Consider the following 24,231-nt stretch of genomic DNA (forward strand, 5'->3'; position numbering starts at 1 on the left):
TGGCTTTTCCTCTTTTGTTAATATTTTCCTGTAGAAGTTTCATGTCCTCCTTGACCGGTATTCCCCACACCTGCTTTGTTTTTAGCAATCAAGACTATTTAAGTTATTTTTAATCCTTCTTTTTGGGGACATTATTGATTGTCATGTCATGTTCGGATGTACTTTGTAGACGCCTTCTCTGCTCCACACGCGGTAAGTCTTTGCTGTCGTCCAGCATTCTGTTTTTGTTTACTTTGCAGCCAGTTCAGTTTTAGTTTCGTTCTGCATTGACTTCCCTAAGCCTTTTCTTAGGGGTTCTCACCTTTTATTTATTTTTGGTTTAAGCAATGGATACCTTTTTACCTGCATGCTGCCTCCCGCTGTCGTCTGCATATTGGGATCACGACAAACCATTGTCGCTGTTCCCGACATCTACAAAGCAATTAAGTACCGGCTGCCCCCTACTGATATGGAAGAGTATTACACGGTTTGTCTGCCAAACTCCAGACAGCACCGACACTCAACAATGGCACATTTATTACGGATTATAATTACTGGTTTGCAAACATTTTTTTTTAACCTAATTAGGTGAAATTAGATAATTTCCCACGGCACACCAGACTGTATCTCACCGCAGCACAGTGGTTGAAAAGCACTGGCATAGATGATGTTTTACAGATATCATCTTCAAGCCGCTTTCTGGCAGTCGCTTCTGAATGCGCCATATTGTGTGCTTGAAAAGCCATTCGGAAACATTTATGTTACGTTTTAATGATTTGGTCTGCGTGCTAAACCCTATTTGTAGAGTGTCAAGTTTGGCATGGTGGAGACTAATTATGGTTACGAATCAATGCAAGTTAATGGCCCACTCCTTCAAGTCACATGGTAAAGATCTGTATTAAAAGAGCGAGCCCTGTGTTTTTTTTTATTTCATGGATTTGTGACACGAATGCAAAAGCATAACACAAACTAAACACGGCCAAAAAGTTATTTTCATTATAATGTGACTAAGAAGATAAAACATGCTTTAAAATAAATACCGTATTTTCTGGACCATAAGGCACAGCGGATTATAAGGCGCACTGCCGAAAAATGGTCAGTTGTTTTTCAAACCTTGTGTTCATATATAAGGCGCACCGGATTATAAGGCCATACTTGCCAACCTTGAGACGTCCGATTTCGGGGGGTGGGGGTGGGGCCATGGTCGGGGGTGGGGCGGAGGCATGGTTGGGGGCGTGGTTGAGGGGCGTGGTCGGGGGCGTGGTTGGGGCGGGGGCTGTGGTTAAGAGGGGAGCAGTAAGTATATTTACATCTACAATTCACCAATTCGAGTATTTCATTTATATATATATATACATATATATATATATATATATATATATATATATATATATATATATATATATATATATATATATATATATATATATATAAATGAAATACTTGACTTTCAGTGAATTCTAGCTACATATATTTATTTTATTATATATACAGTATAAATAAAATAAATAGTTGAATTTCAGACGGCACCTATCAAATACACAGTAATAAAAACACAGTTGTTCTACTAACTGTACTGTGCTTGCTGGTTACTAAAAAAAACAACAACGCTTACCTTTCACTATTTGAGTAACCTTTGTTCTGCCATTTGCGTATTGGCGAGAGTCACTTGCCGACAGGTGCCCAACACCACATAAATCATAAAAAGCAACCCCATAACCCTATAGCCAACATTCACCAGGAGATGGCAACAGACAACATAGATCCCTCTATTACAGGCGGCGTCGCCATGGCTGTTACTTCCTCGTTCTTCCGCTTCGTCTCCTTGTGTGTGTTTTTTATTAAAAATCCGTAGATGTTGTAATGTGATAGGGCAGGCAAGCTGCTTATATAGTGGGAAAGCGGACGTGAAAACAGGCTGTCCTCACTCAGGTCCGGATGGAGCTGGAGGGGGCGTGGCTCCAGCTCCGCTGAATTTCAGGAGATTTTCGGGAGAAAATTTCTTCCGGGAGGTTTTCGGGAGAGGCGCTGAATTTCGTGAGTCTCCCGGAAAATCCAGGAGGGTTGGCAAGTATGTATAAGGCGCCTTAAAGGAGTCATATTATTATTATTTTTCTAAATGTAAGAGACTTCCTTGTGGTCTACAAAACATATAATGGTGGTTCTTTGGTCAAAATGTTGCATAGATTATGTTTTACGGATCATCTTAACCTTCCTCTTGTATTAACTTTCTGTTACCATCTCTTATGTTAAAGGGTCAGTTTTGACCTATGTCTTAAATCAGCTGTGAAATACACTAAAAAACTATTATCTATCATCCAATTTGTTTCTCATCTCTTGTTTACCTTGTTAGGCTTCCTTATCCATGAAAATATTAGCTTTAATATTTTTTGGTGTGGGCCACTAGGCCTTTTTTGTCAGTATACCCCTTGATTTCAATTTTAAAAATGGTAAAATAAACCTCAAGAGAATCGTATGAATAAATAAAAGGTTGTTGTCTTACCTGACTATAACTTAGGGGTAATAAAACACATCTCTTGAATAAATTATTTTTATTTATTTTTTTCACTTGAATAATTTTATACCAAATTGACATAACATGTCTGGATATACCCGCGTCTTTGTTTGTTTTTGTACTGGATATCAAGGTAAAATGAGAATCCCCTAAAGCTCACATGATTGGTATAGAAGAGCTGGCTTTCAGTGTGTTCAGTTTCGGCACTAATTATTGCTTGATAATCTAATTTTTAGAACTTGGTCGAAATTAACCCTTACAACACCAAGGTCATAATTTCAACCAGAGCGTTTTGTAATTTAGTGAAAAAAATAAAAATAATAATAAAATATTTTGTTGAAATAGAGGTTCCTGACAAAGTCAAAAAGCCTTAATGCAACAAAAAAAATAATGTATGTGCTTGTTTTATGAATTTAAAAACTAAAACGGGTCAATGCCGACCCTAACACAAGACGAAGGTTAAAGTCGCTTTCTGACAGTTGCTTCAGGATGCGCCGTTTTGTGGGCGGTCTTATTTACGTGGCTCACCTTCAGCAGCGTCTTCTTCCCTTCAACTTTGTTGTAGCGGTGTAGCGTGCAAGGACGGGAGTGGAATAAGTGTAAAAAGATGGAGCTAACTGTTTAAATGACATTCAGACTTTACTTCAATCAATAACGGAGCAGCATCTCCTCATCCGGAAAAAAACACACTAGAAATGTGTCCCGTGAAAAACCGTCCGACCAGAACTCTCTAATAACTAAAGTTCCTTGGGTGAATAATATAAACTCACTACACCGGTATGTTTTAGTGCTTTCATTGTGAGTTTACTGACAGATGTAAGTAAGGACTTTATTTACACTACTTTATATTAGAAATGGCAACAGCGGAGGATGAATGTCCCACAACAAGAAGATAGAGAAAAAGAAGAAGCTTATTGACTACGTTGTTGGCACGGACTATAAAGGCGGATGGGCGCATTTTTTCTGGATTCATGTAGATCCCAAATACAGATCAGCAGGTACCAGAAGGTAAAAAAAGTTGCTTTTGCATAATATTGCAAAACAAAATGCCCGATAATATGTCTTACCTTATACACACGCCATAGTAATACTCCTACGTGGAAGCACAGTACAATCCATCAAGCGGTGCGGCTTCATAGCTTACCAAAGTTGGACTAAAAATTTTTGATAGATTATTGAGAACCATGTGATATGTTCTATATTTTCAATGGAACATATAAAATGTTGGTGTTTATTTGAGTCACATTGCAGTCTACACATATCTCTTATGTGTGGCTGCCATCTACTGGTCACACTTATCATTACACCATGCACCAAATAAAATAGCTTCGAGGTCAATAGGCACAACCAAAATGATTCCGAACATTGGGCGCACCGGGATATAAGGCGCACTGTCGCGTTTTTAGAAAATTAAAGTATTTGAAGTGAACCTTGACATCATGCCAGTTCCAAACCTACCTTCCATTTGGCAGCGCAGCTTCTCAAAGGCTTCAGCCGTGATTTCGTCGTCACACGGAAGCTCCTCCCCAACTGCAATGGCGTCGGGGCTGGGCCGGTCCGACAGACAACTCTCGGAGGAGCACTCGTCGCTTCCCCCGTGCTGCTGCCTGTACAAGTGATGCTCGACCAGGAACTGCAACTCTGCAGGAAATGCATCAATTTTGGAGAGTACAATTGGTTGGTAACAAGGAATTTTCAGGGGTGTTTGTAAAATATGAAACGCAGAAAGTCACATGGGGAAACATTTCGGATTGAAATGACGGTATGTTGGACCATATATGACGTCAAACGTTTGGAAAGTAAGTGAACAAGAGATGACGATGAATAATTATCAAATAAATGGTAATATATTTTGACAAAGAGGGGTTATTTTGCATTCAGTGTCGTCTTACAGTTTTTGATTTATTGATTATAACTTTTATTAGTAGATTGCACAGTACAGTACATACTCCGTAGAATTGACCACTAAATGGTAACCCCTGAATAAGATTTTCAACTTGTTTAAGTTGGGGTCCACGTAAATTAATTCATAGTAAGTCAATAAGTGTAATACTATTTTCACAGTTTGGTGTGGTTTTAAAGTCACATTTTGGTTCACTTTGGGGACAGTATAAGGAACAAAATGCTAAACAAAACTGTTTTCAGTAAACAGCAAGTATAAAAGTAATATTTCGTACAGTCTGAAGTAGGTTTGTACGTCAAACCAGCATTAGTATAGTAACCGCGATACTGATGAAACATATTTGGTACTATACCACCTTTGAAAAGTACAGGTCCCCTGCGCCCCTGTCGACATCACGTCGTGTCATTGCTGGTTTTACGGGCAGATGAGCATGTTCGGCAGCGCACACACACAGAGTACTTACAATCAGACACAGTGTCTGGACAGAAAAGGGAGAACGGATGCATTTTGGCTGAAAAAATTAAAGATAAAGGTGAAGTTATTACACTGAAATTCCCTCGGAAAGAGGTGCTTTAGAACATGGCTAGCTAGCTAGCAGCTAATGTCCATCCCCAGTCGACAGTGTTTTAGCTACTTCTAAATCACTAATCCTTGTCTCCATGGTGACAAATAAAGTATGTTTCTTACAAGTATAATTATCACTGCAGGACTAAAAATAGCTAAAAATACTTCACTACACACCATAGCTCACCACCGTCACAATGTAAACAAACACCATGGGTGGATTTACACCTGACATCCACAAGTACGGGAGTGTATCGAGTCGATACTATTCTGATCACGTCGATATTTTTTAACATCTTCTTTCTATTTTTTTTTTAAAATTAATATTATGATAATAAAGTCAGGAAATATGTCCCCGGACGTATGAGGACTTTGAATATGACCAATGAATGATCCTGTAACTACAAACCCCGTTTCCATATGAGTTGGGTAATTGTGTTATATGTAAATATAAAAAATGTGTACAAACGAGCATGAGGGGATGATGGACCAACTTTCGACTTCATAGCAAAGACAAAACTACAATTAGTTAAACTGCCCCTTATATGCAACCGGCCTGCCGAAACGAGCACACACCGTCACTTGCTAAAGGATTAAGAATTAAAAAAAAAAAAAAATCCACTTGTCAGTTAAACTTTTTTGAATGCTGCTGGACGTTTGGGGGGAGGAGGAGGCAGTGTCAACAACATCCTAAAGGTTTCAAAGCACACATTGCTTGTCCATTGCTGTCTTTGGACTCATATTGAGCGAGCAAAACTTGATAAATGTTGTAAAATGGCCCAAAAAAAAACACAAAAAAAAAGCAATTAGCACAGTAGCTAACTTTGGGAGGGTTGTTGTTCTATTGTTGTTGTTGTTTTTGTTGTTATTGTTGTGTTTGCTGTTGTTGTTTTTGTCTCTCTGTTTAATCCCCCTCTTGTCCCCACAATTTCCCCGTCTGTCTTCCTTTTTTTCTCTTTCTATCCCCTCCTGCTCCGGCCCGGTTGCACCAAATGATAATATAAACACATTTAATAAAGTCAAATTTAAATAAGGCAACAAGAGAAGTATCCTACACTTCTCTTTTGTAAAGTGAATCTGAACAGCCGATATGGACATCTACATCAACTATATGATTTACCTGAGAAGCTGGACAGGACAAAAAAAAAAGAAAAAAAAAAAAAGAAAAAATAACCTTTGGAAGGGCGTGGCCTGCGGACCTGCAGCGAAGCTGGGTGTGCCAGGGCCGGCTTTGAGATCAGCGACAGGTGCGTAGATGGCCCACCTGGGCCTACCTATCTAATCACCTGTCGCTCTGTTAAAAGGCAGCAGCCGGGGAGAAGAAGGGAGTTGGAGTTGGAGCATGAGAAAGAGCGAGAGCGAGATTGACACAGCCTAAAGACAATTGCTGAAAAGCACAACAAAGACTTTATTGTTGAATAAAACAGTGTCTAAAAACCCTGAAAAGGAGCGGTGATATCTGTACTTGGTGGCCCGAAGAACCCGGAGAATAGATACCTCCACACTAACTGAATGAGCACAATCTATTTATTAGCCTGCCCCGATGGGCACAAAATGGCTGCTCTGCAGGCACACAATGGATGGGTGACACATTCATACAATATACTGACAAAAGTATTTGGCCACCTGCCTTGACTCACATATAAACTTGAAGTGCCATCCCATTCCTAACCCATAGGGTTCAATATGATGTGAGTCCACCTTTTGCATCTATTACAGCTTCAACTCTTCTGGGAAGGCTGTCCACAAGGTGTTTATAGGAATTTTCCACCATTCTTCCAAAAGCGCATTGGTGAGGTCACAGAAGTCCTGGCTCTCATTCTCTGTTCTAATTAAAGTTAAAGTTAAAGTTCAAGTTAAAGTACCAATGATTGTCTCACACACACACTAGGTTTAGTGAAATTTGTCCTCTGCATTTGACCCATCCCCCTAGATCAGTGTTTTTCAACCACTTTGCCGCGGCACAATAGTGTGCCGTGAGATACAGTCTGGCGTGCCGTGGGGGATGATCTAATTTCACCTATTTGGGGTAAAAAATGTTTTTTGCAAACCAGTAATTGTAGTCTGCAAATGATGTGTTGTTGTTGAGTGTCGGTGTTGTCTAGAATAACCGTGTAATACTCTTCCATATCAGTAGGTGGCAGCCGGTAACTAATCGCTTTGTAGATGTTGGAAACAGCAGGAGGCAGTGTGAAGGTAAAAAAGGTATTTAATGCTTAAACCAGAAAAAAAAAGGTGAGTGCCCCTAAGAAAAGGCATTGACGCTTAAAGAAGGCTATGAGGAACAAAACTAAAACTGAACTAAAAAGTAAACAAAACCAGAATGCTGGACAGCAGCAAAGACTTACTGCTGAGCAAAGACAGCATCCACAAAGTACATCCGTACATGACAATCAACAATGTCCCCACAAACAAGGATAATCCATCCATTTCCTACTGCTTATTCCCTTCGGGTTCACGGGGGGCACTGGAGCCTATCTCAGCTACAATCGGGCGGAAGGCAGGGTACACCCTGGACATGTCACCACCTCATCACAGGGTAAAAACAACTGAAATATTCTTGATTGCTAAAACAAAGTAGATGCGGGAAATATCGCTCAAAGGAAGACATGAAATGGGTCGGTTTAGCCCGGTTGGTAGAGCAGCCGTGTCAGCAACTTGAGGGTTGCAGGTTCGATCCCCACTTCCACCGTTGTGTCCTTGGGCAAGACACTTTACCCACCTGCTCCCAGTGCCACACATACTGGTTTAATTGTAACTTAAATATTAGGTTTCACTATGTAAAGTGATTTGAGTCACTAGAGAAAAGCGCTATATAAATATAATTCACTTTACTTCAACTGCTACAGGAAAATGCCAAAAAAATAGGAGCGGAAGACAAGAACAAACACTACACATAGGAAAACAGCAATAGTCAGGGTGTGATGTGACAGGTGGTGACAGTACAGCTATAGTGATGCATGTTTGGTTATGCTTTAAAGTCATATCCAACAATTGCCACAACGACTTTTTAGTGTCAACTGAGTTTTGTTTTTTAGAGATTTCTGCTGGTGGTGTGCCTTCCGCATTTTTCCAACGAAAAAAATGTGCCTTGGCTCAAAAAAGGTTGAAAAACACTGCCCTAGATCATCCCCTGGGAGGTGAGGGAAGCAGTGGGCAGCAGCGGTGCCGCGCCCGGGAATCATTTCTGGTGATTTAACCCCCAATTCCAACCCTAGATGCTGAGTGCCAAGCAGGGAGGTAATGGGTCCCATTTTTTTTATAGTCTTTGGTTTGAACTCCCAACCTACCGATCACAGGGCGGACACTCTAGCCACTAGGCCACTGAGTAGGATCATCCCAAAGGTGTTCTTTTGGGTTCAGGCCAGTCAAGTTCATCCACACCAAACTCTGTTATCCATGTCTTTATGGACCTTTTCATGTTTGGAAGAGGAAAGGGCCCGCAACAAACTGTTCCCACAAGGTTGGGAGCTTGAAATTGTCCAAAATATGTTGGTATCTTGGAGCATTCAACATTCCTTTCACTGGAACTAAGGAGCCAAGCCTAGCTCCTAAAAACAACCCAACCCCACCCCATAATTCTGATCATGTTGGCAATATAGTGTATATTGAGACAAGGTTTGTACACCAGACCATACTTTTAATTAGTTCATAAATGGAAAAGTTTGTGTGTACAAGCATGAATCGAGGTTCCACTGTATTTTGAAACTGAATTTACAAAGACTATTAACTTAAGAATCACACATTCTTCATCTTTACTTTCTCTTTAAATAAGCTCTGCTTCTTCCTACTGCGATGAATTGGCGACTTGTCCAGGGTGTATCCTGCCTTCCGCCCGATTGTAGCTGAGAAAGGCACCAGCGCCCCCCGCGATCCCAAAGGGAATAAGCAGTAGAAAATGGATGGATGGATGCTTCTTCCTACTCCTTTTCAGACATGTTGCATGACGCGACATCGTCGATAACCTGAAATTTCGCCCGAAAGACTGGACTTTATCGCTTAAGAAGTGCACTGTTCGAAATAAAAACCATAACTTAGGGATGACGACGTCACTCATTTGACCATGACCTTAGAAATCCAGGAGGAATAATTGACATAAATACACAAATGCATGCATGGGAAGAGATCGGTGTCACTAATAACGGCGCAGAGATGAAGTAACCGTGCCGTTGCCGTGGTAACCGCTTGGAGTAATTCAACACCGTAGTGCAGACGTCACTCACCCTTCATTGTCGGCGTTCCCTTTTGTCCTTTCCGCCGCTGGCGAGGGGAGTTCAACAAAGCCGCCTGCCATGACACAACAAAGTTGATAATGGACGATTGTAATGCTGTGTGTAAGACGGAGATGAGTACTGTACCTTGTACAACTGGTTAGGCAGACGGTCCTCGTCGATTTCTGTGACGGGGAAACAAACACCACCAATTATGTTCCGTGCAAAATACTAGAAATCCAACTTAGGTATGCACATCATAACATACCCACAGGCTTGTGTACAAACCCCGATTCCATATGAGTTGGGAAATTGTGTTAGATGTAAATATTAACGGAATACAATCATTTGTAAATCATTTTCAACCCATATTCAATTGAATGCACTACAAAGACAAGATATTTAATGTTCAAACTGATAAGCATTTTTTTTTTATGCAAATAATAATTATCTTAGAATTTCATGGCTGCAACACGTGCCAAAGTAGTTGGGAAAGGGCATGTTCACCACTGTGTTACATCACCTTTTCTTTTAAAAACACTCAATAAATGTTTGGGAACTGAGGAGACACATTTTTGAAGCTTTTCAGGCGGAATTATTTCCCATTCTTGCTTGATGTACAGCTTAAGTTGTCGTATTTTAGGCTTTCAAATTTTCAGTGGGAGACAGGTCTGGACTACAGGCAGGCCAATGTAGTAACCGGAGTCTTTTACTATGACGCCATGCTGTTGTCACACGTGGTGTGGCATTTTCTTGCTGAAATTAGCAGGGGCGTCCATGATAACGTTGCTTGAATGGCAATATATGTTGTTCCAAAACCTGTATGTGCTTTTCAGCATTAATGGTACACAGATGGATAACTTCAAAGATGTGTAAGTTACCCATGCCTTGGGCACTAATACACTCCCATACCATCAGAGATGCTGCCTTTTGAACTTGGCGCCTATAACAATCCGGATGGTTCTTTTCCTCTTTGTTCCCGAGGACACAAATGTCCATAGTTTACAAAAACAATTTGAAATGTGGACTCGTCAGACCACAGAACACTTTTCCACTTTGCATGACTCCGTCTTAGATGATGTCGGGCCCAGAGAAGCCAGTGGCGTTTCTAGATGTTGATACATGGCTTTTGCTTTGCATAGTAGAGCTTTAACTTGCACTTACAGATGTAGCGACAAACTTTATTTAGTGACAGTGGTTTTCTGAAGTCTTCCTGAGTCCATGTGGTGATATCCTTTAGAGAATGATATCGGTTTTTGATACAGTGCTGTCTGAGGGATCGAAAGTCACGGTCATTCAATGTTGGTTTCCGGCCATGCCGCTTACGTGGAGTGATTTCTCCAGATTCTCTGAACTTTTCGATGATATTATGGACCGTTGATGTTGAAATCCCTACATTTTTTGCAATTGCACTTTGAGAAACGTTGTTCTTAAACTGTTTGACTATTTGCTCACGCAGTTGTGGACAAAGGGGTGTACATTTTTTGGGAAGCTGTTTTTATACCCAATCATGGCACCCACCTGTTCCCAATTAGGCTGCACACCTGTGGGATGTTCCAGATAAGTGTTTGATGAGCATTCCTCAACTGTATCAGTATTTATTGCCACCTTTCCCAACTTCTTTGTCACGTGTTGCTGGCATCAAATTCTAAAGTTAATGATTATTTGCAAAAAAATAAATGTTTATCAGTTAGAAGATCAAACATGTTGTCTTTGTAGCATATTCAACTGAATGTGCGTTGAAAAGGATTTGCAAATCATTGTATTCCGTTAATATTTACATCTAACACAATTTCCCAACTTATATGGAAACGGGATTTGTATATATGATTGTGTACAACAATAACAAAGAGCGGATTTGGCCGTACTTAACCGGGACAAGGCTGAAGTCTTACTCATCGGCCCTGAGACCCCGAGAGAGAAACACATTATATACCTGCCTTGACTCACATATGAACCTGAAGTGCCATCTCATTCCTAACCCATAGGGCTCAATATGACGTCGGTCCACCTTTTGCAGCTATTACAGCTTCAACTCTTCTGGGAAGGCTGTCCACAAGGTTGCGGAGTGTGTTTATAGGAATTTTCCAACATTCTTCCAAAAGCCCATAGGTGAGATCAGATACTGGTGTTGGTCGAGAAGGCCTGGCTCTCGTTCTAATTCATCCCAAAGGTTTTCTATCGGGTTCAGGTCAGGACTCTGTGCAGGCCAGTCGAATTCATCCAAACCAGACTCTGTCAGCCATGTATTTATGGACCTTGCTTTGTGCACTGGTGCACAGTCATAGATAGATAGATAGATAGATAGATAGATAGATAGATAGATAGATAGATAGATAGATAGATAGATAGATAGATAGATGGATAGATAGATAGATAGATAGATAGATAGATAGATAGATAGATAGATAGATAGATAGATAGATAGATAGATAGATAGATAGATAGATAGATAGATAGTTGAAAGAGTAAGGTTAGGAGCATGGAATTGTACCCTAGAGCATTCAAATTTCCTTTCACTTGAACAAAGGGGCCAAGCCCAACTCCTGAAAAACAACCCCACTCCATAATTCCTCCTCCACCAAATTTCACACTCGGCACAATGCAGTCCGAAATGTATTGTACTCCTGCCAACGGCCAAACCCAGACTCGTCCATCAGATTGCCTGATGGAAAAGTGCGATTCATCACTCCAGAGAACGCGTCTCCATGCCTAACTGCGTGATTTTATACACCAAGTGATTAGGACACCTGATTCTATCATTTGGATGGGTGGCCAAATACTTTTGGCAATATGGTGTATCAAAACTGCAATCATTGTCTTTAACTCCATCACAAAAAGTAAAAAAAATTGGGTGTTGTTTTCGACTCCGACCCTTAGTTTCATACCACATATAACAAATATAACAAAAATAAGTTTTTATCAACTTAAGGATAAAGCCAAAGTTTGCCCAATTCTCTCTCAGGGCAACACGGAGACGCTAATGCATCTTTTTATTATTAATTATTACAAATCCTCAATGGTGCAAAACTAAAAACACCCAAACACCTTAAAACAAATGCAGTATATATCAAAATGTATTTTAGCGGGCGGGTGGCAGGCGGTTGCGGTTCTGATTAAATGTTGGTTCGGGTAGACGGCGGGTGGATGACGACTTTGGTGATGCGATTGCGGATGATATAATTGCATATCCGTGCATCTCTACCGGGTACATTTTAGGTGAGATTTTAAGGTTTTTAATTGCTTACATGTAAAATTCTTGAAGTGAATTAATTAACTGGTATTATGTTCCACATATGGTAAATGTTCATATTCATCTTGGAGAAAGCAAACCACCAAATTAAGTAAACAGTGGTGTGGGGGGCGTGGCCTGCGGACCTGCAGCGAAGGGGGTATTCCAGGACCGGCTTCGAGATCAGCGGAAGGTGCGTAGATGACACAGATGAGAGTGTTTGTCTGATCACCTGTCGCGCTGTTAAAGACAGCAGTCGGGAAGGAGAGTGGGGTTGATGGCGGTTGGTGAAGCACGAGGAGAGCGAGAGCAAGACCGACCACTCTGGAGAGAAACCATTCATGTGCTCGATCGAGGCTAAAGGCAATTGCTGAAAAGCACAAAAAGGCTTTGCACAATCTGACGCAAGTTTATTGTAAAATAAACATGGTTGTAACTCTGAAAAGGAGTGGTGACGTCGGTGACTGGCGGTCCAAAGAACCCGGGGGAGCGAGACCTCCACAAGTGATATTTCAGTTTGAGAACGTAATAACTTTAGGCCCCTTAGTTTGATATTCGCAAGTGGATCGGATCACTTCTCGTAGGAAAGAGGTCCTAATAACTGAATACCTGCTCAGTGGCCTTGAGGTTGGAGTGTCTGCCCGGAGATCGGTAGGTCGTGAGTTCAAACCCCTATAAACTATAAAAATGGGACCCATTACCTCCCTGCTTGGCACTCAGCATCAAGGGCTGGAATTGGGGGGTTAAATCACCGAAATGATTCCTGCTGCTCACTGCTCCCCTCACCTCCCAGAGGGTGGATCAAGGGGACGGGTCAAATGCAGAGTTATTTCACCACACCTAGTGTGTGTAACTCTCAGTTGTACTTTAGTTGGGACTTCGGTATGCAAAAGTGATAACCGTATCCTTAAGAGGAGACTACCTGTCTAGCTCAACGCCAACATTTACATTTTGACTTAAAGCAGTTGTTTTCCAGTCACTTACACAACAACATCCCCTTTTATGGTCAGAATGTGCTCTCCTGACTTAGCACACACACAGACAGGAGGTAGGAACATAAGACTGGTGGTTTAGCTTCTCCAAGTTAGGAGTCTGTGTAGGACTCGCAACTTGGACCAACAATGACGGACATGATAGGCTTGACGGTTTGGAGATTTAGTTTATTTTTCAATAAACCTCCTTCTCTAGTCACTTTTCAGCACTTGCCTCTTCTCCCTGTCTCTCTCTTCCGGTCGCTTTTCAGCCTTCCGCGTCTTTGTCTCCGTCTCGCTCTCACTTCCGCTCGGGCTCGGGTTCGTTCTCTGCCATCCAGTCCGACTTCACCAAAATCCTCCATCCCGGCTGCTGCCTTTTTATACAGTGACAGGTGATAAGACAACTGCGCCTGAGTGGGCCATCCACACACCTGAAGCCCATTTCGGAGCCGGCCTCAGTGCACCCCGCCTCGCTGCAGGTCAGCAGGCCACGCCTCCTCACAGAGTCCTTCATTTTTTTTGTAACTTAGATTCCTTTAATAAAGCAACGTTTCGTTCAGCAAAGCGTCCCCGACGTCTCTTTTTGATCTGGCCGCACTGCCTTGTTGTCCTTCTGCCCAGGAGGGGGCGGCAAGACCAGAAATACACTCGAATCTCATTGGATATAAAACAAAAATATTTTGTCTACTCTTCGACTGTTGAATAAATACAAGCTAATGCAAGTTGCAACTGCAAGCATATGCGATAAAAATCATGAATGTTTGTATAAAACATGGCAAAAAAAGAAATAAATAATAAAGTATGATTTTTTGTGCAAGTGTAAGATCATATGACCGCGCGACAAAGACCAGCTTTATGCCGTCCACATGACTCCATCAACAACAACATATCTCTTGACTTGACGCCTTTGAACCGTAAACTGGGGTCAATACAAGTCAAATGCACGAACACGCGCAACTTTTTCTAGGACACCACGCCGTTGCTCGGCAACCTCTACATCCCCCGGGCGCCACCACAGTGAGCATGGAGCAGGCCGCATATTTTATTCCAAGCTAAAAAGTGTGTGTGTGGCATGTTGAGATGTGTGTTTCTTATAGCCTGACTTTTGATAAGCAGCACCTGGGCATGAACAGCCATTCGGAAACGTTTATGTTATGTTTTAATGATTTAGTCTGCGCGCTAAACCCTGCTTTTAGCGTATCATGTTTGGCATGGTGTAGACTAATTATGGTTACGAATCAATGCAAGTTAATGGAGCTCTCCTTCAAGTCACATGGTAAAGATTTGTATTCTAAGAGCGAGCCCTGTACTTTTTTTTAATTTCATGGATTTGTGACACGAATGCCAAAACATACCCACAAATAAATGGGTTATACTTGTAAATAAAAATTACATATATATATATAAATATATATATGTGATTTTCTTCAATGTTTCTTCAAATTTCCACCACAAAATTCAGGATTGAGCTGCAACATCTGTGAACACAAGAATAATTAATCATAAAAATGTTGTCATTGTCGTGGAAACAAAACGTGGGATTCATGCACCCCAGGATGGTAGGAAATTTGAAATCACGGACCAAGCGTATGTCGCTGCGCATTCCTCAATGAGCTCCGCGGAGCGCGCCTCGGTGTCACGCCCACGGGCGCTCATTTCCTGCTGCACTCAGCAGCTGCAATTAATCAGCAATCTGTACACCTGTCGTTGATAGCTTCCTGGGCTTCTTCAGCCTGCGTTTGGGGCCAGAACGTAGTTACCTGTCCTGTACAGTAAGCCATAGATCAAACTCTATGGATTCTTGCTCTCTCTCCTGGTGTGTCTCGTGTCCTCCTTGTCGTTCCAAGAGCAGGCCTCCGTTCCAACGTCACGAGTGGTTTGTCTCGTCTTCCCGCGTTCCCTCTGCCTCTTGGATCTCAACCTCCCGCCTGGACACGGACCTTTGATGCCTCACTATAGCCCCCGACTTCCTGCCTGCTCACGGACCTCTGAGCTTGTCTTGTCCCCCGCGGCTTGGACTTCAACACTCCCGGTAACACTCAGCAGTTAATTTCCACACATAGTCGCACACCATACACATTTTGGATTTATTGCACACTTCATTTCTGATTATCATATATTGTGCGTACACTTTTGTATAATAAATAAACATAGAGTTTAACGACATCCCTCCTGTCCATCATGTAATTCGAGTGGTATCTATGCAAGCAAAAATGAGCAGTCAAATCTCTGAAAAAAATGTAAAAACTGTAAAACTGTAAAAAATGTTGAAAGAAAAATGAGGCATTCATGTACCCCAGGATGGTTGGAAATGTGATGGTAAAAAGCAGCAAGTGTCTTATTCTACAGGAAGAAGCAGCAGCTGTGGTGGTAATAAGAGAAGGGACTCAGTAATATTTGGACTAAAAACATGAAATATGTGTTCTACATTGATTTCTATTCTAATTGCTTTTCCCCGGTGACGCAGAGCCCATCTGTGCTCCCAAAATTGGAGATGAAGCCAATAAAAGCCCAGCTGATTGTAAGACACAGAGCAGCTAGTATGTCCTCGGTCTACTTAGCAGTCCAGTGGTGCTGCAGCTTAAGTTGATCCACAGCTTCCCCTCTGAAGTTAGAGGAACATAAAAGGCTAAGCACATCTTGAGTGGGAATGAATAGTTGGCTTGTGTTGCGAGGCAGAAACTAACTGTCTTGGTGTCTTTCGTCCAATCAAACCTGACCCACTTTGGGTGTGTTTACATGTGTCATGTTATTCCATTTGAACAGAACTCTAGAGTAATTGCTCCACTATTACGTATTTTTTATTTTTTATTTTTTTCCGCAAATCTTAATTTGTTTTGCACATATTTTTATTTTATTCGTAAATATTTTCTTGGTTGCAAGTATTTATTTTGTTCCACATCCTTTTTCTGGTTACAACTTAACTTGTAAAAAAAAAAGGATGTGTAACAAACAAATATTTGCAACCAAGAGAATATTTACAAATAAATTAAAACAATATTTTGATTATAACTTGATTTCTAATAAAACTAAATATTTGCAACCCAAAAAATATTTACGAATAAAATAAATAGATTTGCAAAACAAATTAAGATATGCGGAAAAACAAAAGTGAGGTGCTATATATTCTGGGTAGGGGGACGGGTCCTGACTGTTGTTTGTGCTTACGCACCAAACAGCAGTTCAGAATACCCACCCTTTTTGGGTACACTCGAGGGAGTACTGGAAAGTGCTCCCCCGGGTGATTCCCTTGTCCTACTGGGGGACTTCAACGCTCATGTTGGCAACGACAGTGAAACTTGGAGAGGCGTGATTGGGAAGAATGCTCGCCCGGATCTAAACCCGAGTGGTGTTTTGTTATTGGACTTTTGTGCTCGTCACGGATTGTCCATAACAAACACCATGTTCAAACATAAGGGTGTCCATATGTGCACTTGGCACCAGGACACCCTAGGCCGCAGTTCCATGATCGACTTTGTAGTTGTGTCATCGGATTTGCGGCCTTATGTTTTGGACACTCGGGTGAAGAGAGGGGCGGAGCTTTCTACCGATCACCACCTGGTGGTGAGTTGGCTGCGATGGTGGGGGAGGATGCCGGACAGACCTGGCAGGCCCAAACGCATTGTGAGGGTCTGCTGGGAACGTCTGGCAGAGTCTCCTGTCAGAGAGAGTTTTAATTCACACCTCCTGGAGAACTTTGAACATGTCACGAGGGAGGTGCGGGACATTGAGTCCGAGTGGACCATGTTCCGAACCTCTATTGTCGAGGCGGCTGATTGGAGCTGTGGCCGCAAGGTTGTTGGTGCCTGTCGTGGCGGTAATCCCAGAACCCGTTGGTGGACACCAGCAGTGAGAGATGCCGTCAAGCTGAAGAAGGAGTCCTATCGGGTTCTTTTGGCTCATAGGACTCCGGAGGCAGTGGACGGGTACCGACGGGCCAAGCGGTGTGCAGCTTTAGCGGTCGCGGAGGCAAAAACTCGGACATGGGAAGAGTTCGGGGAAGCCATGGAAAACGACTTCCGGACGGCTTCGAAGCGATTCTGGACCACCATACGCCGCCTCAGGAAGGGGAAACAGTGCACTATCAACACCGTATATGGTGCGGATGGTGTTCTGCTGACTTCGACTGCGGATGTTGTGGATCGGTGGAGGGAATACTTCGAAGACCTCCTCAATCCCACCAACACGTCTTCCTTTGAGGAAGCGGTGCCTGGGGAATCTGTGGTGGACTCTCCTATTTCTGGGGCTGAGGTCGCTGAGGTAGTTAAAAAGCTCCTCGGCGGCAAGGCCCCGGGGGTGGATGAGATCCGCCCGGAGTTCCTTAAGGCTCTGGATGCTGTGGGGCTGTCTTGGTTGACAAGACTCTGCAGCATCGCATGGACATTGGGGGCGATACCTCTGGATTGGCAGACCGGGGTGGTGGTCCCTCTCTTTAAGAAGGGGGACCGGAGGGTGTGTTCCAACTATCGTGGGATCACACTCCTCAGCCTTCCCGGTAAGGTTTATTCAGGTGTACTGGAGAGGAGGCTTCGCCGGATAGTCGAACCTCGGATTCAGGAGGAACAGTGTGGTTTTCGTCCTGGTCGTGGAACTGTGGACCAGCTCTATACTCTCGGCAGGGTTTTTGAGGGTGCATGGGAGTTTGCCCAACCAGTCTACATGTGCTTTGTGGACTTGGAGAAGGCATTCGACCGTGTCCCTCGGGAAGTCCTGTGGGGAGTGCTCAGAGAGTATGGGGTACCGGACTGTCTTATTGTGGCAGTCCACTCCCTGTATGATCAGTGTCAGAGCTTGGTCCGCATTGCTGGCAGTAAGTCGGACACGTTTCCAGTGAGGGTTGGACTCCGCCAAGGCTGTCCGATTCTGTTCATAACTTTTATGGACAGAATTTCTAGGCGCAGCCAAGGCGTTGAGGGGATCCGGTTTGGTGGCCACGGGATTAGGTCTCTGCTTTTTGCAGATGATGTAGTCCTGATGGCTTCATTTGGCCCGGATCTTCAGCTCTCACTGGATCGGTTCGCAGCCGAGTGTGAAGCGACCGGAATGAGAATCAGCACCTCCAAGTCCGAGTCCATGGTTCTCGCCCGGAAAAGGGTGGAGTGCCATCTCCGGGTTGGGGAGGAGACCCTGCCCCAAGTGGAGGAGTTCAAGTACCTAGGAGTCTTGTTCACGAGTGGGGGAAGAGTGGATCATGAGATCGACAGGCGGATCGGTGCGGCGTCTTCAGTAATGCGGACGTTGTATCGATCCGTTGTGGTGAAGAAGGAGCTGAGCCGGAAGGCAAAGCTCTCAATTTACCGGTCGATCTACGTTCCCATCCTCACCTATGGTCATGAGCTTTGGGTCATGACCGAAAGGATAAGATCACGGGTACAAGCGGCCGAAATGAGTTTCCTCCGTCGGGTGGCGGGGCTCTCCCTTAGAGATAGGGTGAGAAGCTCTGCCATCCGGGAGGAGCTCAACGTAAAGCCGCTGCTCCTCCACATCGAGAAGAGCCAGATGAGGTGGTTCGGGCATCCGGTCAGGATGCCACCCGAACGCCTCCCTAGGGATGTGTTTAGGAAACGTCCAGCTGGTAGGAGGCCGCGGGGAAGACCCAGGACACGTTGGGAAGACTATGTCTCCTGTCTGGCCTGGGAATGCCTCGGGATCCCCCGGGAAGAGCTAGACGAAGTGGCTGGAGATAGGGAAGTCTGGGCTTCCCTGCTTAGGCTGCTGCCCCCGCGACCCGACCTCGGATAAGCGGAAGATGATGGATGGATGGATGGATGGAATTTTTTATTTACTATTTAATTTGTAACCAAAATATTGTTTTATATTATTTTTAAGTATTTTCCTGGGTGCAACTATTTTTATTTTTAGGTTACTCAAAAATGGTGCGAGTTTTGATCAAAGTTCCACCTTTTGTGTCAAGTGGTTCACCAGTAGAGGAGCTACATTAAGTTTTTCTGACGTATTTTTCTCGACAAAAATGCGCTTTAATATTTGGGTCAATGCGGTGAAACTCCCTTAAAGGGGAACATTATCACAATTTCAGAAGGGTTAAAAACAAAAAAAATCAGATCCCAGTGGCTTATTTTATTTTTCGAAATTTTTTTCAAAATTTTACCTGTCCCGGAATATCCCTAAAAAAAGCTTTAAAGTGCTTGATTTTCGCTATTTGCTTAAGCCACTGTCCATTTCCCTGTGACGTCGCATTGCGATTCCAATACAAACAATGGCGAATAGCACAGCAAGATATAGAGACATTAGCTCGGATCCATACTCGGATTTCAGTGGCTTCAGCGATTCAACAGATTACGCATGTATTGAAACAGATGGTTAAAGTATGGAGGCAGTTAGCGAAAACGAAATTGAAGAAGAAACTGAATTTAAGGAGAAAATAGCTATTGACGCTATTCGGCCATCTTTGCGTTAGCATCGCCGGTAAAATGTACAGACCAACCGATTAGGACTTTTGCATTGACACTGGATCAACTTAAATCCGTCGATTGGTAAGTGTTTGTTTCGCATTAAATGTGGGTGGAAGGAAACGCTGGATGTAAATATAGTTTCAAATGTACGTACAGCTAGCCTAAATAGCAAGTTAGCATCGATTAGCTGGCAGTCATGCCGCGACCAAATATGTCTGATTAGCACATAAGTCAATAACATCAACAAAACTCACCTTTGTGATTTCGTTGACTTTATCGTTGGGAATGCATCTGCTTTGAGTGTTGCAGGATATCCAGACATTTTCGCCATCTCTGTGCCATCTCTGTCATAGCATCGCCGGTAAAAACCAAACGAGGGACTTTTGCATCCCTTGACACTGGAGCAACTTCAATCCGTCGTTTGCTAAGTGTTTGTTTGGCATTAAATGACGATGGAAGGAAAGGTTAGATGTAAATAGAGCTACAAATGAGGCAAAATGCTGCAATATGTACACACAGCTAGCCTAATTAGCATGTTAGCATCGATTAGCATGCCGTGCTAATCGATGCACATTCTACGTAAATCAACTTGAATCCGTCCCTGATTGAGTTGTTACACCCCTCCGACAACACACTGACGAGGCATGATGTCTCCAAGGTATCGGAAAACAGTCGAAAAAACGGAAAATAACAGAGCTGATTTGAATCGATGCATCTTATGTGTAGGGAAAAATGGCGTTGAGTACCGATGCGACGTCACTTTCTGACGTCGTCGTTCAGAGAGGCATAAACAGAAAGACGTTTAATTTGCCAAAATTCACCCATTTGGAGTTCGGAAATTGGTTAAAAAAATATATGGTCTTTTTTTCTGCAACATCAAGTTATATATTGACGCTAACATAAATCTGGTGATAATGTTCCCCTTTAAGAGGTGCCACGAGTTATAAGCCTTTGATGTCAAGTTGTTATCCCAGGTGACATGCATAATTAAAACAGCCCTGCATGGTGAAACTGGCTATAACAGCTTTAAATGAAAACAGGAGACAAACCAGAGGAAATGTTTCAGGTTGACATAAGGCGTGAAACACAAAGTGGTCACAGATGCATTGATCCCCAATCAGAGAGGCGTCACATGACACACAGAGGGAATGATGCTGGTGGGGGGATGGAGGATGAAAGTGATACCATGATGAGCTGTACTGCTGTGGCCCAAATCACACACTCTTGCATTATTTAATGCCATTAACCCCCCACCATCCTCCACTTAGACTGAGTAAGAAAGGAGAAAATGTGTCAAGAGGGAACTAATTTTCATCTCTTCTAGAGCAGAGGTGTCCAAGTGGTATTCACTGAGGGCCAAATCACTGTTATGTTTGGCCCCAGAGGGCCGGTTCTAACAGTGACTACTATTATTACATCATTTTTAATACATTTTATTGGTAGAGGAAAATAAAAATAAAATAAAATTTAAAAAAATGGCGATAATTTCACCTCAAAGTGTAGTGTGTATTACTGTAAATGGAAAAACATTACTGCTTTTTTTATGGATTAAAAAAGGCAGCTCAGGTGCCTAAAGTTGACTGTAATTTTTTTTTTTTTTATATTAAAAAAAAAAAAAAAGAACAATTAAAATTTTATGGTTAAATTCTAGCAACTGAGCTGCTTTTTTCCCCCAAAAATGCTACTTTAAAATTGCATTGATTTATTCGTGGTAAAAAAAAAAAAAAGTACATTACATAGTACAATTCTGGCAACTGAGCTGCCTTTTTTTTTTTTTTCACAAAAAATTAAATTTCTATTTTTGTATTTACAGTAAAAAAAATATATTTTTTACAGTAAAATTCTGGCAATTGAGCTGCCATTTTTCTTTACAAAATGTGTTACTGTAAAATTGCATTTTTTCATTTACAGTAAAAAAAATAATAATTTAAATTTTATAGTAACATGCTGGCAACTGAGCTACATTTTTTACAAACAAGTTTACTGTCGAATTGATTTTTTTAATTACAGTAAAACAACAAATGTACATTTTACAGTAAAATTCTGGCAATTGAGTTGCCTTTTTTTTACAAACAATGTTACTGTAAATTTGTAAACAGTCAGGACCCGTCCCCCTACCCGAATTTTTCACAAAAAATTAAATTTCTATTTTTGTATTTACAGTAAAAAAAATATATTTTTTACAGTAAAATTCTGGCAATTGAGCTGCCATTTTTCTTTACAAAATGTGTTACTGTAAAATTGCATTTTCTAATTTACATTAAAAAAAACGAATTTTAATTTTACAGAAAATTTCTGGTAGCTGAGCTGCCTTTTGTTTACAAAAAACGTTACTGTAAATTTTTTTTTTTAATTACAGTAAAAATAAATTACAGAAAAAATATGTCTACTTAGCTGCTTTTTTTGCAAACAATTTTACTGTAAAATTGTATGTTTAAATTTTCATTTTATAATGAAATTCTGACAACTGAGCTTCCTTTATGACAAACAAATTTACTGTAAAATTGCATGTTTTATTTAGAGTCAAAAAAACTAATGTACATTTCACAATAAAATTCTGGCAAATACGTTGCAATCTTACAAACAATTTTACTGTATTTGTCATTGTTTATAGTAAAAAAGACACATGTAAATTTTACAGTAAAATGCTTTCAACTGAGCTGCCTTTTTTTTTACATTTCTTTACTTTAAAATCGCATCGTTTTTATTTACAGTAAACCAAAAAATGTACATTTTACAGTAAATTCTGGCAACTTAGCTGCCTTTTTTACAAAAAAATTACTGTCAAATTGCATTTTTTATTTACAGTAAAATAATACATGAACATTTTACAGTAAAATTCTGGCAACTGAACTGCATTTTTGCAAACAATTATACTGTAACATTGCTTTTTTTTAATTCACTGTAAAAAAAAATACAGGAAAATAATGTCAACTGAGCTGCCTTTTTGCAAACAATTTTACTGTAAAATTGCATTTTTTGACAGTAAAAAACTAATTTAAATTTTACAGTACCATTCTGGCAACTGAGATGCTTTTTTTTTTTTAACCATGAAAATAGCAGTACTGTTTTACCATTTATAGTAATGCACACTATATTTTGAGGTGAAATTATCGCAACTTACTGTATTTTTTTTTACATATCAGTTTAAAAAAAATCTACCAACAAAATGCATTAAAACATGGTGTAGTAATAGTATTTGCTGTTACAACTGTTAAAGACCGTTTTACAGAATTTTACCATAACATGTTCTCTACTTTATGTTAAAATACATACATTTTCCAGTAAAATTGTGGCCCCTGAGTGTCTTTTTTACAAACAGTTTTACTGTAAAATTGCATTTTTTAAAGTAAAAAAAAGAAATGCTAATTTTATGGAAAAATTCTGATAACTGAGCTGCCTTTTTTACAAACAGCTTTACTGTAAAAAGTCATGTTTTATTTACATGAAAAAAAACTAATGTACATTTTACAGTATAATTCTGGCAACTGAGCTGCCTTTTTTTCAAATTTACTGGAAAATTGCATTTTTTTCTAGTAAAAAAACAAATGTAAATTTTACAGTAACATTCTGGCAACTGAGCTGCCTTTTTTTTTTTTTTTTTTACCATTAAAACAGCAGTACTGTTTTACCATCTACAGTAATACACACTATATCAGTGCTAAATATTATAAACTCATCACTCTCCTCGGGCACTGTTCCCCTAGCATTCAAAAAAGCGGTTATTCATCCTCTTCTTAAAAGACCTAACCTCGATCCTGACCTCATGGTAAACTACCGACCGGTGTCTCACCTTCCCTTTATTTCAAAAATCCTTGAAAAAATTGTTGCGGAGCAGTTAAATGAACACTTAGCGTCTAACAATCTATGTGAAACCTTTCAATCCGGTTTCAGGGCAAATCACTCCACGGAGACAGCCCTCGCAAAAATGACTAATGATCTATTGCTAACGATGGATTCCGATGCGTCATCTATGTTGCTGCTCCTCGATCTTAGCGCTGCTTTCGATACCGTCGATCATAATATTTTATTAGAACGTATCAAAACACGAATTGGTATGTCAGACTTAGCCCTGTCTTGGTTTAACTCTTATCTTACTGATAGGATGCAGTGTGTCTCCCATAACAATGTGACCTCGGACTACGTTAAGGTAACGTGTGGAGTTCCCCAGGGTTCGGTCCTTGGCCCTGCACTCTTCAGCATCTACATGCTGCCGCTAGGTGACATCATACGCAAATACGGTATTAGCTTTCACTGTTATGCTGATGACACCCAACTCTACATGCCCCTAAAGCTGACCAACACGCCGGATTGTAGTCAGCTGGAGGCGTGTCTTAATGAAATTAAACAATGGATGTCCGCTAACTTTTTGCAACTCAACGCCAAAAAAACGGAAATGCTGATTATCGGTCCTGCTAGACACCGAACTCTATTTAATAA

At 41.3% G+C, this 24,231-nt stretch overlaps 1 protein-coding gene across 1 annotated transcript in view; it reads right to left on the reverse strand.

The window, feature by feature from the left end:
* Positions 1 to 24,231, reverse strand: part of LOC133535049 (protein phosphatase 1 regulatory subunit 1A-like) — an 89,861-nt gene that overhangs the window by 8,788 nt on the left and 56,842 nt on the right. Inside the window, exons 3-5 of the mRNA XM_061874467.1 lie at positions 9,320 to 9,357; positions 9,185 to 9,248; positions 3,953 to 4,135 (exon numbers count right to left, since the gene is read on the reverse strand). Of these exons, the coding sequence (XP_061730451.1) occupies positions 3,953 to 4,135; positions 9,185 to 9,248; positions 9,320 to 9,357 (285 nt within the window). The remainder of the gene's footprint in view (positions 1 to 3,952; positions 4,136 to 9,184; positions 9,249 to 9,319; positions 9,358 to 24,231) is intronic.

Source organism: Nerophis ophidion, linkage group LG02, assembly GCF_033978795.1.
Source record: "Nerophis ophidion isolate RoL-2023_Sa linkage group LG02, RoL_Noph_v1.0, whole genome shotgun sequence".
NCBI lineage: Eukaryota > Metazoa > Chordata > Actinopteri > Syngnathiformes > Syngnathidae > Nerophis > Nerophis ophidion.